Source organism: Protopterus annectens, chromosome 8.part0 (assembly GCF_019279795.1).
Source record: "Protopterus annectens isolate FY-2018-M chromosome 8.part0, PAN1.0, whole genome shotgun sequence".
NCBI classification, from domain to species: domain Eukaryota; kingdom Metazoa; phylum Chordata; order Ceratodontiformes; family Protopteridae; genus Protopterus; species Protopterus annectens.
In genome coordinates this window covers 1,682,092,814-1,682,110,615 of record NC_056741.1, presented here as the reverse complement: position 1 = coordinate 1,682,110,615, position 17,802 = coordinate 1,682,092,814, and the positions used below count along the sequence as shown (strand labels likewise).

The window sequence follows — 17,802 nt, the reverse complement described above, 5'->3', positions numbered from 1 at the left end:
TTCAGCTGTAACACCGATTTACATAGAGATTCCTGGTGGATGATGCAGTGGAGGAAAATGACATCCTGGTCAGGGTTTTCATCTTTCACTTTATTCTGGATTCTCCTCAGCAGGCCAACGTTTTTTCCCATTAAATTCGGAGATCCATCTGTGGTGACGTTAACAAGCTTACTCCAGGGAAGCTTCATGTTTTCGATGGCAGCAGACACCCGTTCACACAAGTCCTCTCCCCGTGTTTGTCCTTTCAGAGACTTCATTGTCAAAAACTCCTCCGTTATTTCAAAAGATTCGTTGATTCCTCGGATAAAAATGAGGAGCTGAGCAGTGTCTTTGACATCGTTGCTTTCATCCAGTGCTAAAGAATAAAAAGTGAATGACTTCGCCTTTTTATTTAATCTGCTGGTGATATCTTCATCTATTAGTTCCACACGGCGAGTCACTGTCCGCCGTGATAAACTGATTTTCTCAAATTTGTCTTTGGTCTCCGGGCACAAAATACCTGCTGTCTCTACCATACATTCTTTTAAAAACTCGCCCTCAGACAGTGGTTTGCTGGCCTTTGCTATTTTGAATGAAAGCATAAAACTGGCCTTGGTACTTGACTCTTGAATGGCAGTTTGATGGTGAAAAAAACTTTGCTGAGCCTTCAAATTAGCTTTTTATGTGCTGATGAAGGGTGTAGACCCGAAAGCTTCATTAAAATTGTTTGTTTGTGACTACCGTGTTTTTGGCTACCTTCAAATTAGCTGCCACCTTCTCAGCAGCAGCTTCCCGTTCTTTTGTTGAGAGCTTGCTAGCATAATCAGCGTGCTTTGTGGCAAAGTGACGGCTAATATTATACTCTTTAAAAACCGCCACAGTTTCTTGGCATATCAGGCAAACAGGAGATGATCGGTGTTCAGTGAAAAAATATTTAGTTGTCCTCTCCTTATTGAACACTCTACATTCTCTGTCCACTTTCCTTTTCTTGGGTCCGCTCCTCTTCATAGAGGGGCGGTGGGTCAAAGGGTAAAGTGCAAACGTGGAGTAATAGGCCTACGCTTCACCTCAACAAAGCCAATATATCTAGAGTGCGCCATCTAGTGAGGAAACATCAGAATTGCAGGGGAAATAAAACATTAACAAGGTTAATTTATTAATTTTTTTCAAGTTTGGCGGGCCGAATCAAAACGTTTAATGGGCTGCATGTGGCCCCTGGGCCGTAGTTTGCCTATGCCTGGTTTATATGCTACTGCATGATATCAAATGAAAGCTAACATAATGCTGCCGATATTGTCAGTGACACCTGCTAGCTGCCTGCTACTGATCATCAGATATTTATACAGTTTACTAATGCAATATGCATACTGCGGTGGTGGTGCTGCGGTAGCATTGTCGCCTCACAGTTAGACATTGCCCATTCGATTCTTAGTTAGAGTGTCTTCTGTGTAGCGACATGCGTGAATGGGCATTCTTTCATTGAAGGTTGAGTGTTAGGCCCGGCAAGCCAGTACGTAAAAATCTTCTGCCAATCATTAGTGGACTGGAGTTCCGCTGTGGCGACCCTCTAACCGGGAAAAGTCGAAAGACACAAAACCTAATGCAATATGCATAATTGTATAAATATGTCAGGCATTGTCCATCTTGACACATTAAAAGAAAAACATTTCACAGTATCAACAGAGGACAGGAATGGCTCCTCAGACAATTGGAGTACAGTGTACCTGAGAAAATATTGGCTAATTTCCAGAAATAATATTAACAGATGATATCATTGAATAATTATTGTAATACCTTGAACCAGGGGGTGTTTATATAGTACTCCATAATATCGAATGAAAGTGTACACATTGCCGAAAATCTTCGCACAGATAATTGGTGTCCAGCTGCTACTACTTTACAGATATTTACATTAATTTGCCCATTAAATATCAGAATATCCTTATCCTTCAGAATTATGCAAGCATCTCAAAACTGGAGTGGCACTTAAAAACTGCTTTACAGGAAAAATGAAGAGCACATCCATGCAAACAAATATGACACTGATAGTTGGGGTCATCTACTATGGGTACAGAGATAATGCTTGTTTGCATGATTATTATAATTCATTTCACATATTATCAAATTACTTGTTCAATATAAAATGACATTTAGGTCTGGCTGAAATATTAATATCAATATTGTGAAGAGGAGTTTGTGCTGAATAAGTTTCATAGTTTAACTTTTTTGTAACTTTTATAGTTTTCAAGATATAGGTATTTAATTACAGATAGATTTCAAAACTTTATTCTTAGACTTTTAGCAGTCCAGAGAGGAAATTTGCAGGTGACAGGAGGTATTAACTCAAATTCAGACTACGACTAAAAGAGTTAAACTATGTGTAAGTTAGGGCTAATATGCCAATATTGGTGCAAACAAAAATCACAAAGTATCTGCAGGCTTAGATGGAAAATTATAAGCTGATTCATACCCTCACTAAGGGATCATTCCATTTGAAATAGTCAAGATTAGATTTCAGGCATTAATATACATTTGTGAAATGTGTGTATATATGATAATGTACAAAGTATTATTTTAATTTGTGTGTTTATTAATTTGAGAAGTATCATTTTGTGTGTGTGTGTGTGTGTGTGTGTGTGTGTGTGTGTGTGTGTGTGTGTGTGTGTGCACTAGTCAGGAAAGCATCATCATTTTATTTGTACATTTTTTTTCAGGGGTTCCTGCCATGGTGGTAATCGTGACTTCTTTAATTAAATCTTCAGTGTATGGATACACAAACAACAGGTACTTTAATTTCTAATTTGTATTATCCACCTTTTCTGAGGGTGAGATATTCAATGCCTTTAATGGAAGATTCAGTATCACAATGAGAGATGTAAAATAGTTTTGACAGTTATTTAAAACTCAGCATCTGCAAACTATACACTAGATGCAACTTGAAAGTGAAATACCATAGGGAGGGAAAAGATCAGGCAGTAAAAATACAAAGTAATACAGACTAAAATACAGTAGTCATACTGTATGCTTATAACTTGTGATATGTCATTTAAATTACAAATACATTTACAAGGCAGTATATAGATATCTAGAAAAAAGAAGACTAGATTTGTATCTCTTTTAAACATTTTACTACTTAGATGCATTGTATATTAATAACTTATATTAATTTGTGTTTATTAATGAAATGCAGAGTTTCTCAATGGATTGCCATTCTCCTGCATGGCTAAGTTCTTGGTTTCTGAAAATGTAGTTCTCAACCCACTGAGCACGTCTGAGTCTGAGCTTGGCCAAGGGGTCCATACATGACAAAGAATATTATTCTGTCAGTATCCAAACATCCATTCTTCTGTTCAGCTAGCACCATGTAGTGCATTTCTCACCTTCATCTAACCACAATGCTGGGCAAACAATGTGCTGCCTGATCCAATAATTCCTTGGTAAATGCTGGTTATTAGATGACCAGTAGCTTACCTTCAGGTGGGGTGGAAACACTGTCTATGCAGTTTGTCTTATTATGGATTCTATTCTATTCAATGTGGGCAAAGGTCTGCTGATAGGATTCATATTTGTAATGTCAGCAAAGTAAGTTACATGATAAATCACAGAATCTACTGCGAGTCCCTTTAGCAACTGTTAATGGATTTGCCTTGGAACTGTCTGTTGTCATACTTCACTGATAGGTACTTCAGGATACAATTCAAACATAGCCTATACTGCAGCCTTTTGCAAATCTACTGTGAGTCCCTCAGGGCTCTTTTTAGGACCTTTGTTCTTTACAGCCAGCATCAGCCAGTTAATTCAGGGTTTCCCTTCCTTTAATGCTATGCTCTGGGTAGGTGACAATGTGCTGTAGAGGACATTATACTCAGAAACCTACATTCACACAGAATTGCAGGATAGTCTGTCACCTCTGAGTAATTAGCTTTAGAACCTATATTTTACTAGAGATTTGAAATGGCAATAGTTTGGATATTTGTTGCAATGAAGTATCAAAATGGCAAAAACTTTATATAACCCACAATATCATGGTATGCATATGTAAAATATTTAGTGGTGCATGTTCCAGATGTTATCAGTATATCTCTGCTAAACATGATCTCTGTGCTCTGATCAATTTATTCTAACATGTACCAACATATGTGTGTACCATATATGCTTAACTGGGTTTGCTAAATAATGTTTACAAGTATGTTGCATGTTTTAATTATACAGAATATGTTTTGATTTGTTCTTCATACGCCTGTGTGCAAGGATGCATACTGTGCTGAATACTGTATAATATGTTTCTTTTCATGGCTCAAGATGCATATTTCCAATTTTTACCTTAAAATTCTGAGCAGCAAAATACATATGGTTGCTCACAAAAGCAAGAATACAAAGGACAAAAACATGTCCCAGTGTTACAGCAGTTGTTACCACTGCTGCCTCATGGTTGTTGTTTCTCTAGATAAAATACTGGCCAAGGTGCCTTCGTTGTGTAATCTGCATATTATGTTGCCAGTTAATTCTGTTTCCTCCCATGTCCAAAAACCATGGACAAGCTTATGGAAAAACTGGCATTCCTCTGAACTGCCTGCAATGTATGTGTGCATGCATGCATCTTCTGATGGAAAGACATCTCATTCATAGCTGATTCTATTATTATTCCTGCTGGTGTATACTGAGGCTGTCCTGTAGCCTTAGCCGCATGAAGCATTTATGGCAGAATGGATGAAGGAGTGAAATGAAAAGCTGTAATGACAGAAAAAAATAACTATTAAACTACACTACACTACAAAAAAGCTATAAACTAATGCATGAGTGCATTGTCCTAGGATCCCTGCCTAATTGTTTGCAATCCATGACTGGAGCACCTATAATTAAAGGAAAGACCCCCAAAACAAAAATAAAGAAGAAAAGATGCATTTAGAATTACTCAGGTCCTGTGGCAGTACTGTGAGGATGAATCCTTCCATAGTGATGAGTTCAGGGGATATTGTCCCTGCATTAACTTGTTATTCTCTTGCTGTTAAATAACAGTCTTTATAGCATATTCACATTTTTAGCTGTAGAGTTTCTTTGTTTTGATTTTATTTTCCATTATTTGTGGTCTGGTCTTCAGCTGTTTAGAATTTTGCCTTAAAATCTTACTAGACTTGTATATACTTATTAGTTATCTCAGTTTACTTCATACCTGCATAGAAATGGAAAATTTCGGGATTCAAAGATGGCTGCCATTCTGTGAACACTGCTGAACTACATCTCTGTATATACCCTGAGGAAACCTAAACTTTAAATTGATACTAGGAACTTTTTAGCACTAAATCTTCGATAAAACAACTACAACTTCATCTAACTACCTTGTAGGAAGAAGTAAATCCGAAAAATAATACATTATTCAACAGGATTATAATAGATTAGCTGGCTCTGACAAGGAAATAAAACAAAGGCACTTCATCTAACTACCTTGTAGGAAGAAGTAAATCCGAAAAATAATACATTATTCAACAGGATTATAATAGATTAGCTGGCTCTGACAAGGAAATAAAACAAAGGCACTGTGTGCTCTATATACTTTATACTTCTGTACTGGACAAAGATGTCGAAAGAGGAAAAAAATATGGACACAACCACTACCAAAACAAAACTTTCAGAACTATGGTCACTGGAAAAAGATGTGATCTCTAAAAGGCAAAAAGTTACTGAACTACAAGAACAACAAAAGCCAGAGACTAAAACTAAATTAGATCAAGCACTAAATATGGAAGACATCAAAACTGCCTTATTACCCATTCAAGCAGGGGTGGCCCGTGCTATTGGACTGCCGGACTGCAGCCCCCTCAACTAAAAAGAAATTAAAATAAAAAAGAAAATTTAAAAATTTGCGGACTTCGCGCATGCGCAGTAGTCCAGACTACTGCGAGTCTACTGCGCATGCTCCCGGCAGTCCGGCAGTCCAGGTAGGTAAACAGAGAAGACGTCTGTGCAGTCCGGCAGTCCAGGTAGGGAAACAGACAAGATGTCTGTGCACTTTTAAAGTGCACAGACTCGCTGGGAAAACAGAGAATGGGCAGCAAGGACAGAGGGTGTGTGTGTGTGAAAATGCCCCAGGTGCTCATGGTGGTGTGGTAGGGAATACCTCAGGCTTGAACCCTGTACCCTGTATGCAGGTGTTAAAGACTTGAGTTCCCTACCTACCACCATTTGTAAACAAATTGCAGATTTTTGCCTCATATTTGATCTGATCTGTTCCTCATAATATCTGTGGTTTGTAAATGTTGTAATGCTTGATGCTTGATGGTGTAGTAGTAGCATTGTTGCCTCACAGCTGCAGGTTCTCAGGTTTGATTCTTGGCTGGGGTTCCTTCTTTGTTGGGTTGTTTGCTTGATATTTGATGGTGTAGTAGTAGCAGGGTTGGGGGTTCCTTCTTTGTGGGGTCTGTTTGCTTGATATTTGATGGTGTAGTAGTAGCATTGTTGCCTCACAGCTGCAGGTTCTCAGGTTTGATTCTTGACTGGGATTCCTTCTTTGTGGGGTCTGTATCTTCTCCCTGTGTTTGTGTGGGTTTGCTTTTGTGTCCTCCCATGTTACAAAGACATGTCTGCATTATTTCTTCCTGGGCCTCTGAGAAAATAGTTTTTTTGTTCCAAGTCAGACTGTCCTGATTAACAAATGTTAAATAAAATTGACAGGCATTTGAATGTCAGACTTCAGGTTTCTGAATGTTTAATTTCTTACATATTTGATGGTGCAGTGGCAGTATTGTTGCCTCATAGCTACAGGATTTGTGGTGTGATTCTTGGCTGTGGTGCCTTCTTTGTGGAGTCTCTATCTTATCTCTGTGTTTGTGTGGATTTGCTCTGGTATCCTGCCATTTTACAAAGACGTGTCTACAGTATTTCTCCCTGGGCCTCTGCTGAAAATTGTTTTTGTTCCATCAGAAGTAAAATTGACAGGCATTTGAATTTCAGACTTCATAGTCTTCAGAAAATACATAGTAAAACAACTTTTTATTCTAGCAATAAATATATAGTAACACAACCTTTTATTATAGCAATTTTTTAAGTTTATAAGATGAGTATTTGAAATTTTTCCTTATTTTTGGGACTGTAATACCCTGTTAGTGGCTTTGTCCAGGTTTTTTGTGCTAAGGTTGGCAGCTATGGCAAGAACTGAATTCACTCAATATGTTTGAGGGCTGTATTCCCTAATTACTGGGTTTGTCCAGGTGTTTTGTGCTAAGAGGTTGACAGCTATGGTGAGAACTGAATTAATTAAATGATAGCCATTTAAGTTTCAGTCTTCCTCTCATTCACAAAACAGCTGATTTGGCGTAGTGGTATGTTGCTCTTGACTGTTTTGCACAGGGACCTTGTCTGTAAAATGTACGGTGGTAACACAGCATTTTTCTTTCACAAAGCAGGTGATTTGGCATAGTGGTATGTTCTGACTCTTTTTTGCACAGGGACTTTGGCAGTAAAATGTATGGTGGTACCGTGGTAACACAGCATTTTATTCTAGCAGCTTTCCAAGATTATACAAGCAATGTTTAATGTGTCCCTGGTTTTTGCCCTTTTGACCCGCCCTAATAAATTTGGCTTTTTCCAGACTTCTTGTGCTGCGAAGTTGAGATGCAGTTGAGTATTGAGCAGATTTTACAAGGAGCTGAGAGCTGCAGGGGAAGAGAAGTTTAGTGCTAATAACACAACAGGCTGTGTGCTTGCTTTTGATGCAGAAGGTTGTTGGTTCTACTCCCATAAGGGGTGAATGCTGAAAGTTAAGATACTAATTATGAGCCTGTTATCAGTTTGCCATCCATTTCCTATTGCAATATTACTAGCTTATTTTTAATGTAATTTAGGCAATTTATTCCACAGGGGCATCAGACACTTTATTGTTCGATGAAACCATGAAATATAAAGGTGATTGCTAGCACCAACCTCCTCATTACAGATTTATTTAACGTGGAATTATTTAGATGACTTTTTTACTACTTCAGAGATTGTGCATATTTACTGATAATAGGGGACTGTAGAAGTTTGAGTAGACTTTTATGATGGAAATGTTCTGAATTGGACAGTTTTGTTTCATTGTTTACTGGAAAAATGTTCAAAGCAATAGGAAGGTGTATCAAAGAGCACATGTATGTTTCATATGCAAGGGGCATATGATTTCAAAACAGCCCAGAATTAATTTTTATCTGCCACGAGTAAAATGTATTTTCTTTGAATGTGGATTTTAATGTTGTTTCAGTGAATGTGAGTTTCAAGGGCAGAGAAGGTTTAATGCCAAGTTTGTTATGTCTTAGTGTTTGTGCTGTAAAATGCAAAAATAAAACTTTCAAATGAAGTTCAAATCATCATAGAAGTAAATCAGTGTGCACATTAGTGTTTATGGTAAATGGAGTGAAATAGCAAATTAATGGATCATTGGAATGGCTGCAGGGAGGCTCCATTCGACCAGGGTTTTGTGAGGGGAAGGGCGGCAAACTTAGACAGCCCCAGCTGAACCATACCTCCCAACTGTCCAGATTTTCAAAGAATGAATAGATGTTTTGCTTCTTATTTTTGATTTGTTCCTCATAAAAATTTGTGGTTTTCTGGCAAATCATTTAGGAATTAAGTCACTAAATAATGACACACCTAGTTTCAGACTTCATAACCTTCAGAAAAATGCATGCTAAAGTAAGACCTGTCCTATCAACTGTCCCAGTTTATAGAAGAGCATTTTTTAGTACTGTTTATATGTTCCCCCCAATATATTTGGCCTTGTCCAGATTTATGTCCCAGTTTATACAAGAGCAATTTTTAGTACTGTTTATATGTTCCCCCAATATACCTGGCATTGTCCAGATTTATTGCATTAACAGGTTGAGAGGTACATGCAAATAAATTGCTTTATAGAATTAGGCATAGCCAAACCTCTGAACTGTCCCTGATTTTGACTCAAAATGTTGCTCTTCCCCTAATGATCCCTCCGCAAAATAGCAATTTTGGAAGAAAATATGGAGGGTTTATAATTAAGAAATAACTGTAATAATCAGATTACTTTTATTTCAGAAATGCATGTAGATTATTTTATTTTGTCAGCTGCTCAAGTTAGCAGTACTAATATTAAAGTGTCCCTTCTTTGACAGGTTCCCAGCTGTATTGTGTTGCTATTTTATATTTTTACATCACATGTTTTGGTCCATTTTTCATAAAATTGTGTTTTTTTTGGCAAATTAGTGACAAATAATTAAAGACTGAAGTTAGGAAATAATGACAGACATTTGAGTTTCAGATTTCATACCATTCAGAAAATTCATACTAATGCAAGACCTCTATTAGCTTTCTAAGGTTATAAGAGCGATATTTTAAAAATTGTCCTTATTTTTGGGCCTTTGTCCCATTTCTTTGTATGGCTTTGTCCAGATTTCTTGCTCTGAGGTTGAGAGGTATGACACATGTGTCAGGGCCATCACAAGTCAGCCAGAGACATTTCAAACTGTGACATACTTGTTACACCCCACTCCCCCATGTACTGACTCTGGATGTGTCGAAGCAAGGCAAGGAGTAGTTATGCAGTGTAAATGTGCAGAGAATCCCACCCATCCAAGGTAGACACAAGTACTAGAGTGGCTTTTCATCTGTCCTTGATTTTTGCAGAATGGTCTGGTTTCTGTCATATTTTTGTACTGTTGATTTATGCTTATTACTCAAAGTGCATGTTGCTCTGTGTTTAAGTAGCAATACTTTAATGACCATCAGGTAAGCTTAGCTGAGATTGCAAGATGCAAGTAAGCTTTAATAAGCATACTGTTAAAGAATTGCCAACATTGAAAGCCTTTCTGTTGCCATGTAGAGAATACTTAACTAGATAATGTATAAGCCTTGGGTATTGAAATGCATATGCCAGTATTTGTAATAAAGGACAGAATTACATTATTTTAAGAGTCTCATTACACTTGGAGACTTACAGTCATCTCTGCAGGCTTTAACCATAAACCGAATGCCAATCATGTGGTCTATAACCTGTACAGTAATCCTTTTAAGCAATGTATCTTGAGCTTATTTCTTGTTTGCTTTTCATTTTTTACTTTGATCATGTTTTCCCCATGAAACAAGTAGTTGTCAGGCAGCAGGTCTTTTTTGGATAAGGAACATTTTTACAAGTGGGGGCATCAGAGATTTCTACTTTCAGCATGTTACTTGTTACTTTAATAAAGCTGAATATAAATTATAATTAGAACTGCAGTGCAAGAAGTGGTTTGAGTTGAGTGCTGCTTGTTTTTCTTATACTTGATTTTGACTGGCATTCCATTAATGTATTTAAAAAAAGTAATTTATTTCTTCATGCCTCACAACCTTTTTTGTTTCCATCTAGATATTAAGCTGTCATGCAGCCAATGCATTGAACTATTTTTATTCTTCTACCCTTCATTTTGTCTTGATTGGACTCTCATGACAACTGTTTGGCACCCAATGCAGTATATTTAGTTTTTGTGGTTTGCTACTACAGGTGTTTGTGTGTGTGGTAGGGAATACCTCAGGCTTGAATCCTGTACCTTGTATGCAGGTTTTAAAGACCTTAATTCCCTACCCACCACCATTTGTGAAAAAAAAAATGCAGATTTTTGCCTCATGTTTGATCTTGTATTTTATTGTATTTTGTATTTTTTCAAATGTTATTTTATGAGTATATAGGTGAGGTTAGTATGTATATATAGTGTGCTAATCACAATTACTAAAGTTTTGTTACAGTAATTTATATCTTTAATATGATTTCTTTTTTCAATAACAACTAATCCAAGATGTAGACAACAGTAGTGTTTGTGAGGGAATGTCTAGAATAGACTTTGTAATAGTTAGGTTAGTTAATATAGGTCTTTACTATAGGATGTGTTTCAGGTTTTATAAATTAAGATTTTTTTGTTTTTGTGTTTCTTTGACCCTTTCAGTCTTCTATGTTATGCAAGACCTATGTATGTCCTGGTCCGGGGTTAGAGTGGATAGGCACTGGTATAGGACGGGATGTCAAGAATGCTTCCAAATTATGTATGTTTTTCAAGCTATTTTACCTTTCCTTTTTGTTTTCCCTTTTAAACTTTTACTTTATAACAACTATTTGAATGTGGGAGGTGGACTCATGGAACGTTAAAGGACTCCAGAGCTTAAAGAAGAGGAAGTTAATTTTACACTTATTGTTGCAGGCTAAGACGATGTTTATATTACTTCAAGAAACGCATTTAACTAATGATCAATGGGTTGATATCCAAAAAAGAAAATGGATTAGTGAAGTAATAGCCTCAGAAGGTAAAACTAACAGTGCTGGGGTAGCTATAATTATTAAAAATAATTATAAGGGAAAGATTTTAGACTCTGAGGCAGATAAAGATGGAAGATGGTGTTATGTTGTTCTTTTAGCTACCCATTTTGATAAACCTATTTTATTGTTAAATGTTTATGCACCCTGAAATGACCAGCATCTATTCATAACATCGTTATATCCAATTTTGACGCAATATGATAAATATTATATAATTATTGGAGGAGACTGGAATTCTTATCAGAATACGAAGTTGGATAGATCTTGTCCACAAAGAGCATTTAATAAACAAGTGGTATCAGTATTAAGTGATGTTAAGGAAGACTTTCAACTATATGATCCTACTCAATATTTAAATACTGGTAATAGTATAAATAATTATACCTTTTATTCCACATGTCATAAAATGTGGTCCAGAAAAGATTTCTTTTTGATTTCAAGAATAATGGTTAACCTGGGACCCTTAGTTGTTACACATGCACGTTACTTGTCAGATCATTCAAAAATCTCATTAAGTTTTGCTAAAGATCCAATGGAGGCCCAGCGGCAAAGAGGTTTTAACTGGTCTCTTAACCCAAATTTGTTGAATAAGGAGGAAATACTGCATGAAATTATAGGTCATCTTAAAGAGTTATTAGATGGATTAAAGAAACAACAATATGTAGCTGACATTGATTGGGCGACAGTTAAAGCACAAATAAGAGGGATCTTTTTGCAAAAAGCTTCATAATATAAAAAAATACAAAATAGAGATATTCAAAAATTGGAAGCTAAAATTAAGACACTCGATCAAGAATTGATTCAAAATTTTAATACTCAAACAGAGGTGGAATTACTTAAATGTCAAAAAGATCTCTTCTTAATACAAAATAGCAACTTGACATTTCAGGAACATAGGATGTTAGTGAGGTATGCCAATCATGTGCAAACACCACCAAGGGCATTAGCTAGGATAATTAATCAGTCGAGAACAGCAGTACAAATTTCGGAAATACATTTTAGAAATACAACTTATTTCAAAACCAAAGATATCATAAATGTTTTTGAGTAGATATATACTAGTATATATGGTGAGCACAGTGATTTATCCACCTATAGAACTAGCAAGGAATTTTTACAAAATATTAAATTTCCGAGAATAGACGACAGTGTTCAAAGAGATTTGGTTAAATCAATATCTGAAGAAGAAGTGATATATACAATTCAATTTATGAAATTGCATAAGTCACCAGGTCCTGATGGTATGACGGTGGAATTCTATAAGAAATTTGACAATATCTTTGGCAAAATACTCTCACGTGTATTTAATTATATAATGAAGAACAAAATTAATGATCCCCATCTCAATGCTTCAAAAACTATTTTTATACCTAAACCTAATTCTGATTCTCAAAACCCTGACAATTATAGGCCAATTTCATTAATAAATGTAGATATGAAAATTTTAACCTCTATTATAGCTAATAGATTAAAAAAAGTTATGCATCATATCGTATCTAGGGAACAGGCTGGTTTTATGGCAGATAGACAAACTAGTGATAATACACTTACATTACATACTTTAATAGCTTATGCTAAACAGAAGAACCTTAACATGTATGCGCTTATAGTTGATGCACAGAAAGCTTTTGACAGGGTTGATATAGACTTTTTGTTTGAAATTTTACCATATTTTAATATATCTCATGAGTTTGTTGAAGTGTTAAAAATTCTGTATAGTAATCCTTACACCACATTGTATATAAACAGAAATTTTTCTAAAAGAATACCAATCAAAAATGGAACACGTCAGGGTTGTCCTCTGTCGCCTTTATTATTTAATATATACATCGAATCGTTATTCCTATACATTAAACAGAATGTATACCACAATGCCCCACTAGTTTGCAGAGCAAAAATATCAATGGCAGCGTTCGCAGACGACCTGAATATTTATTGTACAACTCCAGTCTCAGACACTAAAACATTACTAAAAGCGATAGAGAATTTTTCAGAAGTTTCCAACTATAAAATTAATCTAAAAAAAACTAGTATTTTCACATTGAGAACTCCCAAACCCTTTTCATTGTTGCCTCTGGTGGGACAAATAATGTGTAAAGATAATATTAAATACTTGGGTATTGGCTTCGCTACAGATGATAAGGATTTTTATTATGTTACCAATATTAAAGCAGTTTGGGATCAAATGGTATCTGATTTGGGGAGATGGAAGAATCTACGACTACCAGTATTATCAAAGGTATCAGTTATCAAAATGAATATACTACCATGATTATTATATATTTTCAGATCTGCTCAGGTAGTAATTTCAAAAACATTTTTTAAACGAATTCACAAAGAATTAGCTAAATTTATTTGGGAGCCGAAGAAAACAAGGATCTCATATGAAAAATTAATGACTCCAAAACATAGAGGTGGATTGGAGTTACCAAATTTTGAAACTTACTTTTTTATAGTAAATTCAAACAGGCTTCTAAGAATCGCTAATTATGATATAACTAGCACTAAATGGATTCCTACCTGGGTAGTTCTGAATTATAAATATATTTTACATTTGAATATTAATCCTAAAGCCATACCTTTTTTAGGTAAAGAAACTTTGAAACTATATGGGTTAATGGATCACATTAAACTATATGTAACGTCCCTACAAACTTTATTTCAGTCATTAGATCTTGCTCAATATATGATGGCTTATCAACCCTTTCATAGAAACCCTAACCTGAGACTAAATAATAAATTAATTGATCTTAAAGAATTCCCCTTAATAATCAACTTAACTTTAATAGATATTTATACACTTCTTAAACTCTCGGCTAATCAGATAAGAAAAGAATTAAATTTACCTAAAAATTATCTTGTTACTGTAAGACAAATTAGGGAACTTTCTGTAAGTTGCTTTAAAAATTTTAAACCCAGAGAAGAGAATATAATTAAATGCTCGAATTTGTGGCAAGCTCTCCAACAAGATATTAAATTTATAACAGCAGCAAATAATTTAATAAAGGAGTTTAAATTCAAAGATAAAGTTCTTGTGTCAAAATATTGGAAAGAGTAATTACCAGAGATAGAAGACAGTCATATGATAAAAGCAATCAACTTGACTATAAAATCTATTTCTCTTCAAAAACTGATGTATACCCAGTTGATATGGAATAATGCATATTATACATGCCTTTGCCTGCATAAATTTAATTCCAAAAATTCATCAGTTTGTCCATACTGCAAGGATCAATCTGCTGATCTTCTTCATATGTTCTGGAGTTGCAAATGCATATACAAACTTTGGAACTCACTTAAGATACAACTTCAGAAGATGGTTTACCAAAGTTCAACATTGTCATGGGAATTCATGATTTTACATATTCCCCCAAAAGAACTTTCTAAATCTCAATGCATTGTATTAATCAATATTTTCTTATTAATAAAGCTATACATAGCTACTAATTGGTTGGACCCATCCAAAACATCATGGAATAATTTTAGAGTATTAGCAATAAGGCATATAGTAGATCACAAACTACTTTTGAACCAACATAATAAAAATATTAACAATTCAAAAATATGGGAACAAGTATTTAATATTGTATTAGCGTAACATCTTATATTTGAATTTAGCAAGAATTTCTACACTTTTAAGAGACTCTGTAACAGCAACTTTTTATTACTTGAATTGATCTCAACCACTTTTATACTCTTTGTGTATAATTCAATGTGTTACTTGGAAGCATTTATGTAAATATTGTATATATGTTATGGAGTTAGTGTTAGTTACATTAGTTGGTAGTTTCTTCTTATTTTTCTGTATTGTTTTAATTTTTTATGGAATATAAGAAAACAATAAAAATTATTATTGAAAAAAAGAAATGGAAAATTTCTACCTTAGCCTCTGAAAATTGTAAATGTTCCACAGGAGACATTCCTGGTTCTCAAATACAGGTAAATCAATAACAGCTGTTTACTAACACAAAGATGAACAATGTCATCCTTTTCTTATACAGTGCTTCACGAAAGCAATGAATTGCCTGTGGTTAAAATAAAGATGTCTTTATTTCTTACACAAACTAGTACCTTAGCTCTATGGCCTTCTAAGACTGTACACACGATGCAGTAGGCATATTATACCAGAAAACTCACTCCATAAGTAAACTTCTTTCTAACTGCAAACATACCCCCATTCCTAAACCTGCTGATTGTTTTTACACTTAATCAGAAATCTAGTGACAGAGTAACTGTATGCTCATATAATGTGGTACAGGGAAACAAGTAAGAATACAGGAAAATACTAGGCAAGCAATCACAGGTGACCATAAGAGCCCTAAACATGTACAGCTTTAAACAGTTCCTGCCGTTGGTACGAGTACTTGGAGAATGTGTGACCTGTAGATCGCATGCTGATTGGAGAACAAACATTCTCCAGCAGGGTGTTAATCAACAGATAATACCTGCTGAAAAACATGTCTGCCACTTCATGGCAGTATATCAAGCTGCTGTGGAGCTCAGACTGAAAGAAAAGTAATGGCAGCCATTATTTTATGCTTGCTAAGCAGTGATGTCACTGTTTAGTGAGTGTAAAATAAAAAAAGAAAAGAAATTTAAAATGGTGTGTGTGTGTGTGTGTGTGTGTGTGTGTGTGTGTGTGTGTGTGTGTGTGTGTGTGTGTGTGTGTGTGTGTGTCTGTGGTGTATGTGTTTATGTCTGTATATAAGTGTATGCATGTTTGAGAGTGAGAGAGATCAATTGAGTTGTTATTTTACACTCGATAAGCAACACTTTTGCTGTTTAGCGTGTGTAAAAAGTAAAAAAAAGTGTGTGTTTTATGTTTCTGTCTGTGCATGTGTGAATGGGTGTTTGAAAGCAGAAAATTGTTTATCTTTCTGTGTGAGTGTGTGAGTGATTGCATTTTTCTGTGCATGAAAGCAAAAGAGCGAGTGTGTGTGTGTGTGTGTGTGTGTGTGTGTGTGTGTGTGTGTGTGTGTGTGTGTGTGCGCGCGCGCGCGTCTGTGTGAGAGAGAGAGAGGTAGAGTCCATACCTCTGTGTACTGTACTCTGTCTGTGTTTATCTTTTTCTGTACGGTAAGACAGCAACGTGTTTCAGTTACAGGCAGCAGCATTAGAGAGAGAGATAGTCTACAAGTAACGAACAATACGATTGAGAGCAGCTGTACTGCGCTAGTGCTGCTATTGTGTTTTTTGTTTGAATTTAAATTAATTAGAGCAAGGAAGGAAAGTCATTCATTAATCTTTACTAGTGCAGCAAACAGCAGTCATGGACAGGTCTTCCCTTTGAAGAAAAGAAACTGTGAGAAAAATTATCACCACCAGTACTTCTGTTCTTCCAGGTAAAAATAAAAAAAAAAGAAAATGACAATGCTTCTAGTCTGGCCAGTGTCTGTGTTGATGTGGCTGTACTGTGTTTTTCTCCTTAGCTTCTGCTTTAGTTGTCATCCTGAAAGTCTGTGGTGATTTGCTTAATGTAGTACTGCTCTTCAGTAGTTTGTAGTTTGTAATTAGAGAAGATTATTTCAATGCTTCTTAATAAAATAAAACCCTGGGTGGCCATGCTTTCCAGTAAAGTCACTTGCTTTTAGTTGTAATGGAGGGAGCCAGGAGTTTTCTTTTGAACTTATAATAGTTGGCTGTAGTGCACAAGTTTTCACTTCCCTGAACTGCGTTGTTGTTTTATGTGATAGTATCAATCTCTCAGTGATGGGAAGGGCAATGGTGTGATGAAGCACCTTATGTCATGCAAGAAACATATCATAGAAGTGAATTAAAATGTCTGTAAACTGTGGCAAGTTGCGGGTGTGATTAGTATTATTTATTTTGCAAATGCTGCTAAAGCCTGCATTCCAAAGTTATGAGTTGGCTCAGAAATTTTGTTCCCATGTAAGCTGTTTATTAGTAACCACATACACACTGCCCATAGCCCAGTGAAGCGAATACCGAACTGGTGAATAATAGGACAAAGTGCAGTGCTTAACTAATAATTGTAACTGGTGTGTGCCCTGCAGTGCTGGCTGCACTTTCTCATTAATTTGCTTTCAGACTGCATAGTAAGTGATATACAACTTCAGCGATAAACTGCAGTTAAATCCGATTGACCCTTATGACTAGTACAAAGAGACTTCTGTTCTTTCTCTTTATAGGTTTGCAGTCATCATCAGAGTTCAGAATCTAATCAAGACAGAATGTTTAGCACTATCACTATCTGCTGTAACATTTGCACCACTAGTTAGTTCTACCTGTTGCATGCACTTGTTAGTTTGTGTTTTCTGTATCCGTACAGAATTTTTAGCAATTAGAAAATTAATGCACATTTTTTATCACTGTACACTTAAAACACAATTGCTAACATTTCTTTTCATTTCATTTCATTTGGGGAATGCCAGAAAAGGGGCTAATAGAGAACACCCAGATAATCCACTCGGGCAATTTGGATGAAGTACACGAAGTGCCCATGCAGGTCATTATCCGACCTCTTCCTTCACAGCTGGAGGAGGACAAGGTGCTCAGTTTAATGGAGACCATACAGG

The 17,802-nt window shown here is 35.7% G+C and overlaps 1 protein-coding gene across 1 annotated transcript in view; it reads left to right on the top strand.

The window, feature by feature from the left end:
* Nucleotides 1-17,802, top strand: part of LOC122809600 (adhesion G protein-coupled receptor G3-like) — a 311,354-nt gene that overhangs the window by 170,932 nt on the left and 122,620 nt on the right. Inside the window, exon 2 of the mRNA XM_044081217.1 lies at nt 2,694-2,763. Coding sequence (XP_043937152.1) covers nt 2,694-2,763 — 70 coding nt within the window. The remainder of the gene's footprint in view (nt 1-2,693; nt 2,764-17,802) is intronic.